The sequence below is a fragment of the Acomys russatus genome, chromosome 16, assembly GCF_903995435.1.
Source record: "Acomys russatus chromosome 16, mAcoRus1.1, whole genome shotgun sequence".
NCBI classification, from domain to species: domain Eukaryota; kingdom Metazoa; phylum Chordata; class Mammalia; order Rodentia; family Muridae; genus Acomys; species Acomys russatus.
Window position 1 is genome coordinate 13,035,579 of NC_067152.1, and position 16,347 is coordinate 13,051,925.

A 16,347-nucleotide genomic window follows, 5' to 3' on the forward strand; every position below is an offset into this window, starting at 1 on the left:
CTCCATGCTTGCACAGAGAAAGAAGAGGCAGACAAAGTGGCTGGAATGATGTTAGACACTGACAACAGGAAGTTGGGTGACAGTGGGACACACACTTTCAAAATCCTCAAAAGCAATTACTTCCTGCTTAGAATTCTACATGCCATCAAACCGTTAGGCAAAAGTCAGAATAAAGGCTTTTTCAGAAATTCACCCCTGCCCTGTTCTAAAGATGCCAAATGAAGACCCATGCGCATACAGCTACAGAACACTAGGTACAGGGGACCCAGCCAAGGCTGGAGCAACAACACCGCTCTGGGCAAGGTTTCTGAAAAAGATTAAACTAATAGATTGGGTAATGAGGCAGAACAGACCCAGAGGAAATTTAGTTGCACTATGTTTCTTTCTTGTTGGGTTTTTAGTGTCTGTGGGCTTTTTTTGTTTTGTTTTGGTGTTGGTGTTTTGAGACAGGATCTTAGTAGCCCAAGCTACTCTCATATCCAAGGCAATCCTCCTGCCTTGGACTCCCATCAGTTGGGTTTACAGGTATGAACTACCTACCACAAGCACCAAAATTTATTGTTACAGTTTTGGGTTGAATTAATATTACATAACATATCAAGAAAATTTAAAACAAAACTGCCACTAAACCACATAACCAGAGTTCAACCTGTGAAGTCCGTATGGTGGAAGGAAAGAAATGAGTCCTGCAAGCTTTCCTTTGACCTCCACGTACGCTCCACGGCACTCGTGCACTCAGGCACAGGCATGCACATGCACCCCCGCGCGCGCGCGCGCGCACACACACACACACACACACACACACACACACACACACACACTGAACTAGTAATAAAAAAGACAAGTAAAAAATGTTTAAAGTTTTGAAACAATGTATAGTAAAGCACCAAATGACTAAAAGATATTACCTCCAAAGAAGGCACAAAGGGAAAGAGTTGTTATTAGCCTTTAAAAAGTGTTCAGAAGAAACCTTAACAAAGACTAATAAAATGGCTAGCTAGCACTCAGTAGATGTTTGATACCCCTTTACCGGCCAATTTCTGTGGTAGACTTTTAATAATATGCTGTACACCCTTTCTGGTAGCAGTGCAGATGCTAAGCGAACATGCTACCTACACTCACACTCAGCCCCTCTAAGTACATTTTGATAAGGAAATAAAAGCACATCTTGAGAAAGTAAAGCAACTTGTATAGTAGGGTACCTGACAAGTGTAGAAAAGGCCAGTAGCATGCAGAAGGAAAGGGAAACAAAGCGAACCCCAGCTGGTGTGGCAGGAGGACGGCTGGTCATCAACTGCAGCAACTGCTCAGCTTCTTCTTCAGTTGGTCTACAAGGAGAAACACAACTAAGCTTTGCACTTTCTCTGTTTTTAGTTCAGAAAAAGAGCAAGTGAATTACCCAACATTTTAACCCTTCAAATACAAACTTTTTAACCTCACTTTTAAAAAACTACATTCAAATGCTTATTTTGTCTTGTGTGTGTGCATGTGTTATGGGTGTGTGTGTGTGTGTGTGTTGTATGTGTGTAGGGTATGACAGTGCAGATGAATGTGTGGATGTTCATGTCTCTGCATGCATGCAGGGGCAGAAGAGGATGATCTTCATGCTTGCCTGAAGCAGAAGCTAGCTGTTACCACTAGGCTTGCTGACCAGCAAGCTCTTGGGACATGCATCTCTCTCCCTCACATATCACTGAGGTGATGTTACAGGCATGTACAACCATGCTCAGCTTTTTGGTGAGTGCTGGAGCTTCAAACTCAAGTCATCATGGTTGCAGAGGAAACATCCTTAATTCTGAGCCATCACTCCCCCCTCACCTACATTTTCTTTTGTTTTGTTTTGTGGGATTTTTTTGTTTTGTTTTGTTTTTCGAGACAGGGTCTCTCTATGTAGCCTTGGCTGTCCTGGACTCACTTTGTAGACTAGGCTAGCCTCGAACTCACAGTGATGTGCCTGCCTCTGCCTCCCGAGTGCTGGGAATAAAGGCGTGCGCCACCACGCCAGGCTGCCCTTTCATCTTTATTGGCCAACTCTCTCTTTTCAAACTTGTCTCCTTTTTAAATGGCATATGGATTTATCACTGAGAATGGGAAACAGAATTACTTCGTTGTCTATGCAAAAAACAAATAAACAGAGTTCAATGACCAACAGACTTTAAAGGAAGTAATAGCCGAGATCATAGACATGACAAGCACATATTTGTTTATGTGTAGTCATGTGTCCTGAAGAGCTTTATACGGTTATGGGGTTAATGGACTGTACTGACTTAAATTTGAACCGAACAGATGGGCCAGCATTTGCTTAACTAAACCGTCAGAACTGAAAGACACACAAGCTAGATACACTTAGGAATGCTCAGATACCAGTTGAGGGCATTACTCAAAAGGAGCTGGTACAGTGTTCAAGAACCACATCCTGTCAATTCTAAAGGATTTACTTGGAGCTGGGGCCCGGCGTGGCAGTGGATTACTCCAGCTCACTCAGAATGGGGGTGAGCTCCTCAAGTGGTGCTAAAAAATCACAGGATCCTTTACACCATGAGTCCAAACTGATCAACTACTCTCGTCCCTCCAATATTTGCATAATTCTATTTGCTTTTTTGTTGTTTTGGTTTTTGTTTTTTATTTTCTTTTCCGAGACAGGGTCTCTCTGTGTTGCCTTGGCTGTCCTGGATTCACTTTGTAGATCAGGCTGGCCTCAAACTCACATTGATCTACCTGCCTCTGCCTCCCGAGAGCTGGAATTAAAGGCGTGCACCACCACACCCGGCATCCATAATTCTATTTGTAATCAGACCAAACTAGATCAAAATATTCCTTAAGGATAGTTGGCCTTAATATCTTCAGTACTGATAAAAGCTGGGAAATCTTAAAACCTGAACCCTCTTAGGAAGGCCTTTGGCTCACTTCTGTGAGATTAGAAACAAGAAGAAAAAGACAGAAGGTAAATATCAGACTGAGTACTTGAGTCCAGCAATCCCCATCAAGGCACAGTACAGGCGTAGGAGTGCGCTGGCTTTCACAACATGCTCCTCCTTCAGCCCCGAGTACACAGACACAGTGGGCTCCATCTCCACATCGGCGTCTTCTACAATGCGGGTACTCCTTACTGTAGGGAGGATGCCCATCAACTCCAGAAGAAGCTGCCTTCTCATCTGCCAAAGGACAGAACCGCTGGTCTCCCTTTTTCTCTGTAAGAAATAAGAGAGCATGGGGCATTTACTAACTTAAGAGGAAGCTCAACAGATCTATCACTTCAGCACTTGCAGTTGACCCAACATGAAGAGCCATTTTAACGAGTTAGGAAACCTCAAAATCTACTCATCTACTCACTGCACTGACTGCAGAGAAAAAGCTAAATTAATGTAAATTGGGTTGTGAATTGTATTTAAATGGTATTTTTAGCTAGGTGTGGCAGTCCATTCCAACTCATCACTCTGAAGGCCCTTCCCAATATTAAGAATGGTGCCTTTCTTTATTTTCTTCTAAATTTTTTTTAGAGATTTATTTATTTATGTATACAGTGTTTTGCCTACATGTACACCTGCATACCAGAAGAGGACATCAGATCTCATGTTAGACGGTTGTGAGCCACCATGTGGTTGCTAGGAATTGAACTCAGGACCTTTGGGAGAACAGCCAGTGCTCTTAACCTCTAAGCCATCATCTCTCTAGCCCAAGAATAGTGCCTTTCATCCCCTCCCTTCTCACTAGTGTACAGTACATTCTCCATAGGCTTCTACTAAACTAGATTTTGAAGAGATGTGAAAACTGTAAACCAGTACTACTATTCTCAGTAGGCTTTTTTTTTATTCTTATAATTTTTTTAAATGTAATGTTTGCTATAAGTATAGTGGGACATTCCTAAGATCTTTGTAATTGAGGAGGCTTCGGCACAAACCTAAATGGGAACTCAAAGTTAGCTTTGACTAAATATCAGGAGTGAGCTCAAAAAACACACACACACACACATACACCCCTTATGTTTACATTTAATTGAGGTTATTTTTTTATTTTTATTTTTTTTTATTTTTAATAAACTGCATAGTTCAAAATTTTTAATTTCTAATGTGAGAAATATCAAAAGACAAGCCATATAAACAAAACCTTCATATCCTTGATGTAAAAGTCTGACAACCACTGGTCTAAAGATGATACCTTTGTTTTCTTCTTTTGTTTCCACCCACCCCACCCTCACGCCCAGCCTCCTCCCATGGCTGTTTGTTTGTTTGAGACACAGTCTCTCTAAGTCATTCTTGATGTCCTGGAACTCACTACGAAGACCAGGCAGGCCTCAAATTCACAGAGGTCCAACCTGTTTCTGCCTTCAGGGTGCTGGGTTAAAGCCTGGCTCCCATGGCTTTTAGCTTGAAATCATAGCAGTCCTCCTGCCTCCATTTTCCAAGTACAGCGATTATACGTATGAGCCACCAGGCCAAGCGACTGACATCCTTCTAAGAACTTTCTTCACTCTTAGTAACTGCCCTAAGTAGCGATCCTTCCCTACCATGTACCTGACTCTCACCTGTTGACCATTTCGAATAAAGGTTCCAAACCACGTCCTGACTTTTGCATTCGTTCCAAGAAGCAAGCCACTGACAAAGCAAACCAAGTCACTCACTCCATCTTCACACGTTTCAGTTTTAGTATGATCCAATGTCAAAGCCACTCCAAGGCCTGGCAAGTGACATTCTTCCACCTAACACAACAGAGAAAACAAACTCAATACAGTAAGAAAAACAGCTGGAACATTTTAAAACTTAATGCACCTCAAATTATGAGGAAGAGATCTCACGAAACAATCCCAGAAGGGAGAGCAGCACGTTCAAAATATAAATTAATTCCCAATTTCTAAAAGATTCTCAATTAATCTTGAGATTATAAAAAAAAAAAAAAAAAAAAAAAATCCTACTATAAGAAGTGCTGTTACGCAGATGGCAGGATCTCTTACCACCATGCCCCGGACCTTCAGGGCCTGGGAAGGATTCATTCTGCATAGGAAGCGCAAGGCATCTGTCCTGCGCCTGCCTCCGAGACTTTCTTCATCCTGTCGTTCTCCATTTTTGATCAGGCCCCTACAAACTATTATTGAAGAGTCTCTATTATTTTCAGCTTTCATCCTTGAAAATCAATCATTTATGCAACTTAAACAGTGTAGAAGGAAAACAGGGGGGAACTTGATGGTACAGCAACAGGAAGCAAGTCATGAGGAACAATGGAATGAAAAGTCCTGAGCGAGCCACAATGTGGAGGACAACACCTGCCATCTAACCCACAAGGACACAGGTAGCAAACGACGACATATACTTAGGCTGGCCATGGGCTCACAGCATGGGCGAGGTGGAGGAGAATCTCCATTTAGAGGGCAGCCTGGGCTACACAGTAATAAAAGGCTAGGGCTAAGCTCAGAGGAAGAGCGCCTGCCTAGTATGGATGAGGCTCTGCATTCAATTCCCAAAAAACAACAAAACCAAAAACAATGCAGCAACTAGCCCACCCAGTAGCACAGGCCTGCGATGTGAGCTACACGCAGTCTGAGGCAGAAGCTTAAAACCTACTTGAGCAACTAGTCCAGCCTCGACAGCTTGGTGAGACCATGTTCCGAAATGAAAAAAATTAGAAGAGAGATGGGTATACGGCAGAGTGCTTGCCAGGTCAGTGCAAGGCACTGTGCTCAATCCCCAGTATTGAAAATAAAAGCAACATGGTTTTTGTTTTTTTCCCCTGACAAAAACCTGGAAAAAATTGTTATAAAAAAATCTACCCGTGGGGCTGGAAAGATGGCACAGCAGTAAAGGGGACTGACTGCTCTTCCGAAGATCCTGAGTTCAATTCCCAGCAACTACATGGTGGCTCACAACCATCTGTAATGGAATCTGATGTCTTCTTCTGGTATGCACTCATATACTTAAAATACATGAATAAAGGTGTATGTCACCACACCTGGCCTTGATTCTTAAAGAAGGAGGAGGAGGAGGAGGAAGAGGAGGAGGAAGAGGTGAAAGAAAGGAAGAAAGAAAGAAAGAAAGAAAAAAAGAAAGAAAGAAAGAAAGAAATCTACCCTCCAAAGCTCAAGGGCAGAGCAAGTAGCTCTGGGTTTAATCCCAAACACACACAAATAAAGACAAAATAAAAAAGAAATTTAAATAATCTACCCTACAAGAAATGAAGGCAATTCAATGAAGAACACCAACAATAATGACTATGTAAATAAAGCCTTTTTGTCACATTTTAAAAAGGACTTTAAAATAAGCTGGGCATGGCAGCATATGTGTATAATACCAGCACTGGGAATGAAGACACAGAAAAACTACTTAAAGCTCAAGGCCACTCAGACTACACAGCGAGACCCTGTCAAAAAACTAAGAAACGGGCGCTGGTGAAGCGGCTCAGCAAGCCAAGGTGCTGAGCACTAAGCGAGCCAAGGTGCTGAGCACTAAGCGAGCCAAGGTGCTGAGCACTCAGCGAGCCAAGGTGCTGAGCACTCAGCGAGCCAAGGTGCTGAGCACTCAGTGAGCCAAGGTGCTGAGCACTCAGCGAGCCAAGGTGCTGAGCACTAAGCCTTGCCACCTGGACCTCCATGGTAGGAGCAAGCCCTACTCATGAAGTTGTCATCTGACCTCCTTATGTACACACATGCACAAACACACACAATAAATAAATAAGTAAGAGGAAAAAAGACTAGCTATTTAAAATAAAAGCAGTATAAATGTTACTTGGGACTTTTAACACACACAAGGTAAATGTACAATTAAAAAATGATACAAAGGAAGGAAGGAAGGGATAAAAATAACAATGACATACCTAACTACCACAGTCATTACATTCAACAGCTGATACAAATGACCTAAACACTTCAATTAAAAGACAGACTGGGAAGCCGGGCATGGTGGCGCACGCCTTTAATCCCAGCACTCGGGAGGCAGAGGCAGGTGGATCGCTGTGAGTTCGAGGCCAGCCTGGTCTACAAAGTGAGCCCAGGACAGTCAAGGCTACACAGAGAAAGTCTGTCTTGAAAAACAAACAAAACAAACAAACAAACAAACAAAAAGACAGAGTGCAGAGTGGCCTGAGGTGTAGCTCAGAGGCAGACTGCTTGCCGAGCATGGGAGACGCTGTGTTCCACCCTGGCACAGTGCCATGTACCTCTAACACCAACCCCACTCAAAGGCAGGTGCAAAAGGATCCCAGGTTCAAGAACAGCCCAGAACACAGAGCAAGACCCTGGAAAAAAAAAAAAAAGGCCCTGCACATGCCAAAACAAAGTTCTCCAATATTTCATTTTTAAATTATATTTACCTTCATTAAAACTATCAGGAACATTGGCTACCAAGAGACACAAGAACCAGGCACCATTTCTAACATGTAGCAAGGCTTCGGCTACATCGACTATAGGAAGCAAGGAAGGAAGCTCTGGAAGAAAAAAAGCCACTGTCACTGTTGATCCGTGACCCCTGCCTACATTCAATTCCCAAAAAAACATCCAAAGATGTCACCAAAATGCAACTCAAAGTACAAGTTCCTCAGTCACATTAGCTATACTTCAGGTAACCTACAGCCCGTGAGCGGGGAGAGGCTACCAAGCGGACAATTCAACACAGAATATGGCTCAAGTTTCCCTGAGTAACACTGTTTTAAGAAATTATTTTCATAAAAATATTTACAGTTCTATATCTTCTTGCTTTTATTTTATTATATGCTTATTAAAAAGAACCTGGAAGGGCTGGAGAGATGGCTCAGCGGTTAAGAGCACTGACTGCTCTTCCAAAGAACCCGCGTTCATTCCCAGCACCCACATGGTGGCTTGCTCACAACTGTAACTCCGCGATCTGAGTCCCCAACACAGAGACACACATACATGCAGGCAAAACACCAATGCAGTTAAAATAAAAAAATAATAAATTAAAAAAAAAAAAAAGAAGCTGGAAAAGAAAAAAAATCTTTTGTTAGTTCTAATCCTATATGTGTATTTAATATATTTGTGATAGGAGGAAATATATTTACTATCTAATTTTTAATATATTTGTAATAGTAAATATATTTAATATCTAATTTTAATTCCCTCATTAATAGTTTTAACATTAACTAAAACTGAGATTATGTTTACCCCTCTGCCCTTTGCCTTTTGACTCAACTTGCTTTTTGGTTATAATATAAATATTATGAACATAAAACCACCGAAGTTATAAATCATTAAATCAAATAGATACTGCTAATAAGTATGTGATATGGCAGGCTATACAAACAGTGTTAAGTCACTGAGCCTTGTTCTAACGCTAGCCACTTTTAATGTAAACTCTTTAAAAGAGGTTACGTGCATGTGGGTGATCCATGTGAGGCTGTGGGCCCCAAGGAGCTGGAGCTGCAGGCAGCTGGGAGTCACCTGAACCAAACTCAAGTTCTTGGGCAGAGCAGCACGTGCTCTTAACAGCTGAGCCATTTCTCTAGCACTTTAACTTAAAATTTTAAGACATATATTTAGAAACAACTTACATTTTAAAGGTTTGGTTTTTTGGGTGTTTGTTTGTTTGTTTGTTTGTTTGTTTGTTTTTGACGGGGAAGGGGGTTATTTGAGACATAACCAGACTCTGTAGACCAAAGCGGTCTGGATGTTAATTCAATACTACTGTCTCGGCCTCCCAAATGTAGGACCACACCCGGTCTTGATAATCTTTAAAATACCAAATTTGGGGCTGGAGAGATAATACTGCTCTTGCAAAGGACCTGAGCCCCAGCGTCCACATCAGGCAGTTCACAACTGCTTAGATCTCCAGTGCCAAAACATCCACTGCACACCTAGACACACTCAACACTGCAGGCTGAGGAGTCGCACAGCAACACTCCACAGACGTTGTATCTGAGGAGTCTCTGGGCAGCACCCAGTACCTGCTTGTAAGATACAGAGCACGTCTGCAGCTTCCTCCAAGTACACCGGACTCTCAAAGAGCTCAGAAGACTTGAAAAAGAACTCTCCGTTGGACTCTGACACCTTAGAGAAAACAGGACAAAGGGAAGAAAGAACAATGAATTTCAAGTAGTTTTTTTTTGTTTGTTTGTTTGTGTTGAGCTCACAAATCATGAGTTTCTGCTGTGATGTTTGAGGTAGGGTCTTAGCATGTAGCAGTGGCTGGTCTGAACGCAGTACATAGACCAGGATAGCCTTTAATCTATTGACCTAGGATGGCATAAAACCCTCATCTTCTTGTCTCTGGATCAAAGGTATGCTCTACCACACCCAGCCTCAAGTCATCAGTTTTAACATGACTGAAGCTAAGTATGTGGGATCCTAGCAGTTTTACCCAGTTTCACCATGATTACTACTCAGGCATGGTTGCATTAGTCTCAGAACTGCAGAGTGCCTACAGCTTATTATCCCAGCACTTGAGAGGCTGAGGTAGAAAAATCTCCAGTTACAAGGCCGCCCTGGCACCTAGTGAGACTCTGCACCGCTCCCCTCCCCGCCACACACACACACAAAGATGAGAGGGACAGAGACAAACAGAGTAGGGGGAGCTGATTCCAATCTACATTGTTTTGTTTTTTTATGGTTTTTTGAGATAGGGTTTCTCTGTGTATCCTTGGCTGGCCTGGACTCATTTTGTAGACTAGACTGGCCTCGAACTCACAGCAATCCGCCTGCCTCTGCCTCCCAAGTGCTGGGATTAAAGGCGTGTGCCACCATGCCCGGCTTTCCAATCTACATTTTTAGAGATACTTGAAATTAAAAGATATTGCAAGTCAAGAAAAAATGTAGGAATGTTATACATATAAGCTGTTGATTAAGAAAACAAAATTGGCCGGGTGTGGCGGCACATGCCTTTAATCTCAGCACTCAGGAGGCAGAGGCAGGAGGATCTCTGTCAGTTCAAGGCCAGCCTGGTCTACAAAGGAAATCCAGGACAGGCAGGGATACACAAAGAAACCCTGTCTCAAAAAAACTAAACAACAAACAAACAAGAAAATACACATTCTTTTCCTTAAATTTCCTATGATAATATATTATAATATGGTCGGGCAGTTGTGGTGCACGCCTTTAATCCCAGCACTTGGGAGGGGGAGGCAGGCAGGTCTCAGTGATTTCGAGGCCAGCCTAGACTACAGAGCGAGCTCAAGGACAGCCAGAGCAGTTAAACAGAGAAATACTTTCTCGAAAAAGAAAACTAAAGAAAGAAAGATATGCCGTATTCCCCACATAGCAACAATGCCATACTGAGCATTTAAAACCCCACAGAAGGAAAAGCCTCTTATCACAGCCACCATTTATTTACAAGAAACGCAGGAAAGGTATAGAGTGTGGAAAGTTTAAATTAACCATAATTAGCCAGCCACGCATGACAGAATATACCTTTAATCCCAGAACTTGGGAGGAAGAAGCAAGTGGATCTATGTGAGTTCGAGGCCAGCCTGGTCTACAAAGTAAGTCCAGGATAGTCAAGGCTACACAGAGAAATCTGTCTCAAAATAAATAAATAAATAAATAAAATAAAATAAAATCCTGATGATGAATACAGAATAGCTGGGAATGGCAGTGCACACCTCTAATCCCAGCACTGGAGAGCAGAGGCAGGTGGATCTCTGGAAGTTTGAGACCAGCCTGGTCTACAGAACAAGTTCCAGGACAGCCAGGGCTACACAGAGAAACCTTGTCTCAAAAAACAAACAAGCAGGCCGGGCATGGTGGCGCACGCCTGTAATCCCAGCACTCAGGAGGCAGAGGCAGGTGGATCTCTGTGAGTTCAAGGCTAGCCTGGTCTCCAGAGTGAATCCAGGACACCCAAGGCTATACAGAGAAACCCTGTCTCGAAAAAAACAAATAAACAAAAACAGAACAAACCAACAAAAGAAAACCCTTCCATCCTTGAAAGAGCACGATCAAACAGGAACTAGCAGAACACCTAACTGCCTGCCTTCTTGCCCACCCCCTAACTATGTGCTAGCTGCAGGTCTCAAGTCAGGAGTACTCGGGGCTGAGAACTTCTTTAGAGCACCTTGTTCATAATTGCCAACAGTTCGCTCAGCACAAGCCGCAGCCGACGCGGTGAATCACTGTGTTCAAACTCCAGTGTGAGTCCATGCTGAAGCTGGGATACCAGGATGCTCTCTCCACTGCCTCCTCCAAGTTTATGCCTAGGGAAGTACAAACATACAGAACAAGGCACAGCCTGGCGTGGCCGTAACGCACTCACTGGAAACAGTTCCCGTTTCCCCCCCGGAATGCTCAAGTTGCCTATGTAGTCCAAGACCAAGACCCAGTCATTGTCACGGACTTCTGTAACAACCACAGCTTATTTACAGACACACAGCAGGCAGGAGAGGGTATAGCCCAGCTTGGCATCTCGGGCAATCAACGGCATCTTAAAAAGCTCAGTGATCCCAATGAAGCGATGCGCCCTAGAAGATGTTATCCTCCTCAGTCCCACCCAGAGTAACTGACCTAATATGTAGTTAATCTTCTCCAACCAACATTTTCTAGAACGGAAAGGAGCTCTTAGGATTTTAACTATAAACACAAAAGCCCTCTGCAAAATGTCTTCCGGAATTTAAGTTTTCACTCTCTCTTTTTCTGGAGGAACTCTGACAGCCGACTCTGAGCAACGTGCAAGTCCCTCCTTTGGAATATCAAGTAAAGCCCAGGCAGTCACCCAGGAGTAAACTTTACCTCAGCTGCTGTTCTTTGCTGGCGTCTTGTTCGAGAGCATGGAAGTCCACAGACAACAGTGCCACAATGGAGTTCACAGCTTCCACTCCAGACAGAAGGCGAAGTATAAGTTTTTTATCCTGAGCCCAGCTTTGGCTCTGGTCAGCAGGAGCACAAAGTGCCATCCTCACCAGGCAGGGCAAGAGAAGTCTAAGTTCTGGGTCACTCAGAGACGCCAGGCGAAGGACATCCACCTTCTGCATGGCCTCAAAAGCGAAAGGGCTAACGAACTGAAGGTCAGCACACTCAGTCGTCATCGCTCTTGATCCTAAGGAGTATTAAAAAGAAAAGAAAAAAAAAAAATGAAAGCAGGCATCTAGTTCCCACATGAATGAAAACCCTTCTTGAAAAATCTGAAAAAGTGGCCAGGCGCTGTGGCGCAAGCCAGTAATCCCAGCACTGGAGAGGCAGCGGCTGGCGGATCTCTGAGTTCAAGGCCGGCCTGGTCTACAGTGAGTTCCAGGGCAGTCAGGGACAAGAAAAAAAAAAAATCTGAAAAAGTGTGCTGGGTGTTAAGTAGGTCCCTGTGCTGAAAATGTTGTTGGCACAATGAAAGACCAGGTTTCTATCTCCCTAAGTCTCTGCTGACATGTGGAAAATAAGAAGGAAAACTGCGGGTTGTCCGTTCCAAATCTGGGGATCGTTTGCTCTAAAACTTTATTTTACGAACACAGTATAAGCTTCACAGGAATATTGCTACTTGGTGGGCACATTCCGGGCTGAGCTCTTCTATAGTAACCACCAGTACAAGGCTTTCCTCACTATGCCAGACAGATGAGCTCCATCAAACATGGAGAGAAACTAAACGGCCGTAGGCAGCTCTCATTGGTTTCACGAGCCTATCAGATATATTTAAACATCAGCGGCGCTTCTCTTTCCACCTCCTAACTAGATGGAAACACTGGTAAATCTTCTCCTGGCCCAAAAGTAATGTCGTATTCAAGTTTCTGAATGCCACACGCTATTCTGCATATTCTGTACCCCCTATAGGGTAGGCGGTAGACACGTAGGCTCAGTCAGCTGAGGGAGAAAGAGTCTCACTTGGGCACTTACGATCTAGCAGAGCTGTGGGCAAAGAGTCGTGGACGGAAATGTTGCTGTCTTTTTTTTTTTTTTTTTTTTCCTTGTCTCCTCCCAGGCCCCATGTTGAGTGAGCTCCAGGCAGAAGCGACCAGACCTCAGGGTCTCTGCCCGGTAGCAAAGAGAACCGAGTGTCTGGGGCTGACAAGAGTCAGGCGGACTTGAGACAAAGCGGAACTTGGGCCCGAGAAGCCGACGCTTCATACCTTAAGGTCTCCCCTCCAGCCTCAAGAGATCCACTCGGACTCCGCGTCCGAGCGCCGGAAGAGGCAGAAATCGAGAGCGCGGTCCGAAGTTAGGCCTAGGCGATTATCCGGATCCCCAAACCCCGGCTATGCCCGGGGTCGCCTCGGGCACCAAGAACTCAGACGCTGGGACCAACCGGGTCGTCCACACAGCAGGGGTCAGAATGGGGACGCTGCAAAACACAAAACAAAAACCAAAACCAAACAACAAAAAAAAGAGAGAAAGAAAAGCAGAAGCAGCCGGGAGAAAGGGAAACACAGAGAAGACTTATTTCAATCTGCACCCTGCACCTCCATTCATCCTCAGCGCCTGGACCACGCCGGCCACCGTACAGCACTGAGAGGACGACCGCGGCGAGAGAAAAAGCCAGCTGGAAGCGGCGGCGCGGTCCTGCGCATGCGCGATCCCGCCCCTTCCTCCGTCACGCCCCTCCCCGCTTCCGAAAGCCTGGAGTGTTACTTTTACTTGTCTCTTTTCCAGAGTGTTCCTCTTGGGACGTGTCAAATGGGTCGCTAAACCAATCTAAGAAGTAAACCCCTCCCTGGGATTATCGCGACATTTAAGTGACAATAACGTATGTAAAAGAAATGTAAAAAGTTGTCCCTTCGTTCCTCCGTGGAAACTTACCAAATGGAACCGGTTAGTAGCCTCCTTTAAACCCCTGCCGGTGCCATCTCAGTTCCGAAGTTCTAGAATCCCTAGACCTGTGTGCTGGGGAATTTTTAAAGTAATGTAATCCCAAGCCTACGCACTAACGGACAGAATGTAATAGCTTGCTTTGGGGGTCTTCATTATTTAGTTTTGTGGTGTGTACCCCAGATTACAAGCGCGCGCCACCACTTCCGGCTTGCGTTCAAGGTTTGGTTGTTTTTCATGATGGGCCTGAGTCTGAATAGACAAGGTTGACCAGGAACTTGACACAATTCCCGTCTCCCAAGTGCTGGTATTAGAGCCTTCTTGGCTGGCTGATTTCTCCTTTCTTAAGGCTGCAAAAATCCTTTCAAGAGTGTGGATTTAGGAATGAATTCTGTGGAATTTTCTCAAAATTATATCTAGCACTTCGTGAAAGAAAGTAAAAATCTTAGGCTGAGAGATGGCTCAGAGGTTAAGAGCACTGTCTGCTCTTCCAAAGGTCCTGAGTTCAATTCCCAGCAATCACATGGTGGCTCACAACCATCTATAATGAGATCTGGTGTCCTCTTCTGGCCTGCTGGCTCACATGCAGGGCGAATACTGTATAACTAATAAATAAATCTTTTTTTTTTAATTTATTTATTACTATGTATACAGCACTCTGCCTGCATGTACACCGGCAGGCCAGAAGAGGGCATTAGGTCATATTATAGATGGCTGTGAGCCACCCTGTGGTTGCTGGGAATTGAACTCAGGACCTCTGGGAGAGCAGTCGGTGCTCTTAACCTCTGAGCCATCTCTCCAGCCCCTAAATACATCTTAAAAAGGAAAAAACTTTCAACAACTTCTACAAAGTCTCACGATCTTGAAAATCGCAAGTCTATGTATCTCTTAATAAAACGTTTTTGGGAGACAGAACCTCACTACGTAGCCCAGGCTGCTCAGCCTTCCAAATTCTGGGATTACAGGATTGGGCCACCTTGACCAGCTCATGTTTCTTTCTCGTTCAGCCAAGATACGTGTTACCTTCTGTTTCAAGTACTGTGCTTGGGATAAACAAAATTCTTTAATATATACATATATATGTGTGTGTGTGTACATATGCATATGTGTGTGTGTGACATTCGTTGTGTTTGCATTTGAAGGCCAGAGAATAACTTATGAAAGTTGATTTTCTCCTTTCACCGTGTGCACCCTGGGACTTGAATTCAGGTCGTCAAGCTCAACAACCGGCACCTGACACACTTGTGCCGCCTTTCACGCTCCTAACGTATTTCATAGAATGCTGCTCTTCAGAGCACTTGAGTTCAGTTTCCAGCACCTACACTTGGTGATTTACAGCCACCTGTAACTCCCGCTCCAAGGGATTTGACACTCGCTTCTGGCTCTACAGAGCACACACAAATTAACAATAGTTTGTTGTTGCTGCTGCTGCTGCTGCTGCTGCTGTTTAGTATCTCTGGAGCCAGAGAGATGGTTAAAGGGTTAAGAGCACTGGCAGGTCTTACAGAGGACCTGGGTTTGGCTCCAGAGCCCACAAGGCAGCTGACAGCAGTCTGTTAACTCCATTTTCAGAAGATCCAATGCCCTCTCTGGACACTGAAAACATGTAGTACACAGAACATGCAGAGAAAACACATATACTCATAAAAATAAACCAGTAAATCAATCTTAAAAACCAAAATAGAGGACTGACCTTTTTTTTTTTTTTTTAGGCTGGCCTTGAACAACTCAGAGATCTGTTTGCCTCCACCTCCGATGTACTGGGGTTATAGGGATGCACTATGACTCTGGCTGCTTTTGTCTTTGTTCTGACTTAATTCATATTAATTTCTTTCTTTTTGGGGTACTGGCATAGGCATTTTAATGACACTGAATTCTCCAGTTCATGAGCACAGCATGGATGTCTTTCCTTTGGATACATTTGTGCATGTATGTAGTTTGTACTTGTAGATGTGTGTGACTATGTATGTGTACGCATGTGTGAATGTGTTTGTATGTATGTATGTATATGTGTATACATGTGTGTGTGCAGCTGCATGTGTGTATTTTTACATATACATTATTACACAAATATATAATACACTACATACAGCAAGAACCACCATGAAATAATCAGCAATTATATAAATGATATATTCATAGTGTTTGGCTATTTGTATTTGACAGCCTTGGAAACATCTTTCCTATCTTGGTGAGTCTAAAATTCTGAATGTAAATCAGTATCTATCATATCTCATCTCTATCAACTTAAAACATCTATCTAGACTTAAAGACATCTTAACCCCTAAACAACTAAGCTTAATTGCAAAACTAATCTTTCTGGTGTTCAACCTCATCAGAGACTTGAGAAGGAATAATATTACCTGAGTAGAAAGAAAGTGCTGGTTAGCAGCTTCCAAAGTGAAAAAAAAAAAAAAAAAAAATGCCAGAGGCAGTTCGCTGCCTACACAGTCACCCAAAACTCTCTCTAACGTTGGAGCATAATCTTCAGCCTTTTGGCTCAGTATATCTTTTTTGATTTCTCAAGACAGGGTTCTCCGTGTAGCCCTGGCCATCCTTGAACTCAGAGATCCACCTGCCTCTGCTTCCTGCCAGGATTAAAGATCTGCACTGCCACCCCTGGACTTTAAAAAAATATTTTTTAAAAAATATTTCTAAGGTTCTGATAGGGGGGGGGGAAATCTCAG

The 16,347-nt window shown here is 43.7% G+C and overlaps 1 protein-coding gene across 1 annotated transcript in view; it reads right to left on the minus strand.

Annotated features, from left to right (window-relative positions):
* Ints2 (integrator complex subunit 2) overlaps positions 1–12,982 on the minus strand; it is a 43,992-nt gene extending 31,010 nt beyond the window's left edge. Inside the window, exons 1-9 of the mRNA XM_051158860.1 lie at positions 12,940–12,982; positions 11,660–11,966; positions 10,989–11,127; positions 8,887–8,989; positions 7,300–7,413; positions 4,952–5,082; positions 4,526–4,699; positions 2,965–3,191; positions 1,203–1,328 (exon numbers count right to left, since the gene is read on the minus strand). Coding sequence (XP_051014817.1) covers positions 1,203–1,328; positions 2,965–3,191; positions 4,526–4,699; positions 4,952–5,082; positions 7,300–7,413; positions 8,887–8,989; positions 10,989–11,127; positions 11,660–11,966; positions 12,940–12,982 — 1,364 coding nt within the window. The remainder of the gene's footprint in view (positions 1–1,202; positions 1,329–2,964; positions 3,192–4,525; positions 4,700–4,951; positions 5,083–7,299; positions 7,414–8,886; positions 8,990–10,988; positions 11,128–11,659; positions 11,967–12,939) is intronic.
* Between the last annotated feature and the right edge of the window lie 3,365 nt (positions 12,983–16,347).